This window comes from Penaeus monodon, chromosome 28, assembly GCF_015228065.2.
Source record: "Penaeus monodon isolate SGIC_2016 chromosome 28, NSTDA_Pmon_1, whole genome shotgun sequence".
NCBI lineage: Eukaryota > Metazoa > Arthropoda > Malacostraca > Decapoda > Penaeidae > Penaeus > Penaeus monodon.
The window spans coordinates 31,185,315-31,186,727 of record NC_051413.1 but is presented as its reverse complement, the minus strand read 5'-3'; the positions used below and the strand labels follow the sequence as shown (position 1 = coordinate 31,186,727).

At 32.6% G+C, this 1,413-nt stretch overlaps 1 protein-coding gene across 2 annotated transcripts in view; it reads right to left on the bottom strand.

Moving 5' to 3' along the window:
• LOC119591491 (probable serine racemase) overlaps nucleotides 1-1,413 on the bottom strand; it is a gene marked incomplete in the record, with an annotated part of 10,468 nt that overhangs the window by 7,340 nt on the left and 1,715 nt on the right. For both annotated transcript variants that reach the window (XM_037940236.1, XM_037940235.1), the window contains 2 exon segments: nucleotides 523-637; nucleotides 961-1,078. In XM_037940236.1, coding sequence (XP_037796164.1) covers nucleotides 523-637; nucleotides 961-1,078 — 233 coding nt within the window.

The window sequence follows — 1,413 nt, the reverse complement described above, 5'->3', positions numbered from 1 at the left end:
GAAAGAATGGTGTTGAACGTGTTGGTTATAGTGATTTTCATAACTTGGCTCAGCTGCTACCTTGCATCACACAATAATTTTTGCAGTTGGTGCCTATATCATTCCCACAACCCTTGTCATCCACCAAGTGATGTCATAGAAAATGATCTGCTCCTTCATGTGACAGTCTCATCCTTTGCATTCATAAAAGGGGAATCAACTATTTATTGTAAAGATTTGGCATTGTGTAAATTGTCACCATGGTATCAAAGGTCTATACAAGTAACTAACTCCTTTGGGAGTTATCATGGTATTTGACAATAATACACAGAAAGAATGGTTTTAAATGGCAAAATTGTGTGGAGATTTTGGAGATACCTCTATTGGCAGTACCAATGAGATTTTTTTTCCATTTATTTAATAATTTGCATTTGGGGATTTTGTGTTTTGTGAACTTAATTCAGCCTCATTACTTGCCAAAATGTGAAGGTTTGTTGCACATATATTAAAAGAAAATAAAAAGAAGCAAAATGGTACACCAACCTCCTCCAGAAGTTCCAATGCAATTGTCCCCTGGCCAGCCATGACATTGTAATTGTCAAAGGGATGGATGATCGCCTTCCCTGTCGCTTCTGCAATCTGGGCACAGACCTCTTTCCTGAGAAGTATGTAATCTTCTTTATATAAAGATATTATTTCTATTATATTTTTTTTATAAGCCAACAGTTCACTCTTTTATTTTGCTGAAGTGTGAGATTTCTTTCAAGTACCATCTTCTTTCCATAATGAATTGACATATAAAAATGAATACTCCTCATATTATAGCAATATCTTTTTTTAAAATCTCATAGTCCTATAGTCAACAGAGCTATTATATAATATATTTCTTGTAATTTTATGCTGAACTATTGAATGAGGCTGATATCAGTTAATATTTTCAAAAGAAAGCCAATATTTTATGAATAACTCTGTCCCTTTTACCTTGCAGCAGGAGAGGGTTCACAGAACACCAGCTCAGCACCATAATTAACAATAGCATCACATTTAACCTTCGGCGTTCCTTTGGGTACAACTACACTGCAGGGAAGGCCCGCACACTCTAGGGAAAAAAAAAATCATTATGTGATCCCATAATAGACAAAACTTTAAATTTACACAGACATATTTAATACATATTTTTAATTTCACTTATTTCATATAAAAAACTGATAAAACAGTAATATCTTGCAATATCTATTGTGTAATCCATGGACATAATCCTTTTTTACTAATGGACATATCATATATATTCCAAAATGACTTAAATAATCTTATATGCCTTTATATGAGAAAAATACCTCTATTTCTATCTACTAAAATTACATATGAATATGGAAGATAGAGCAAAGAAAATACAAATAAGAATTACATTCTAAGGGTATGATACAGATTAGA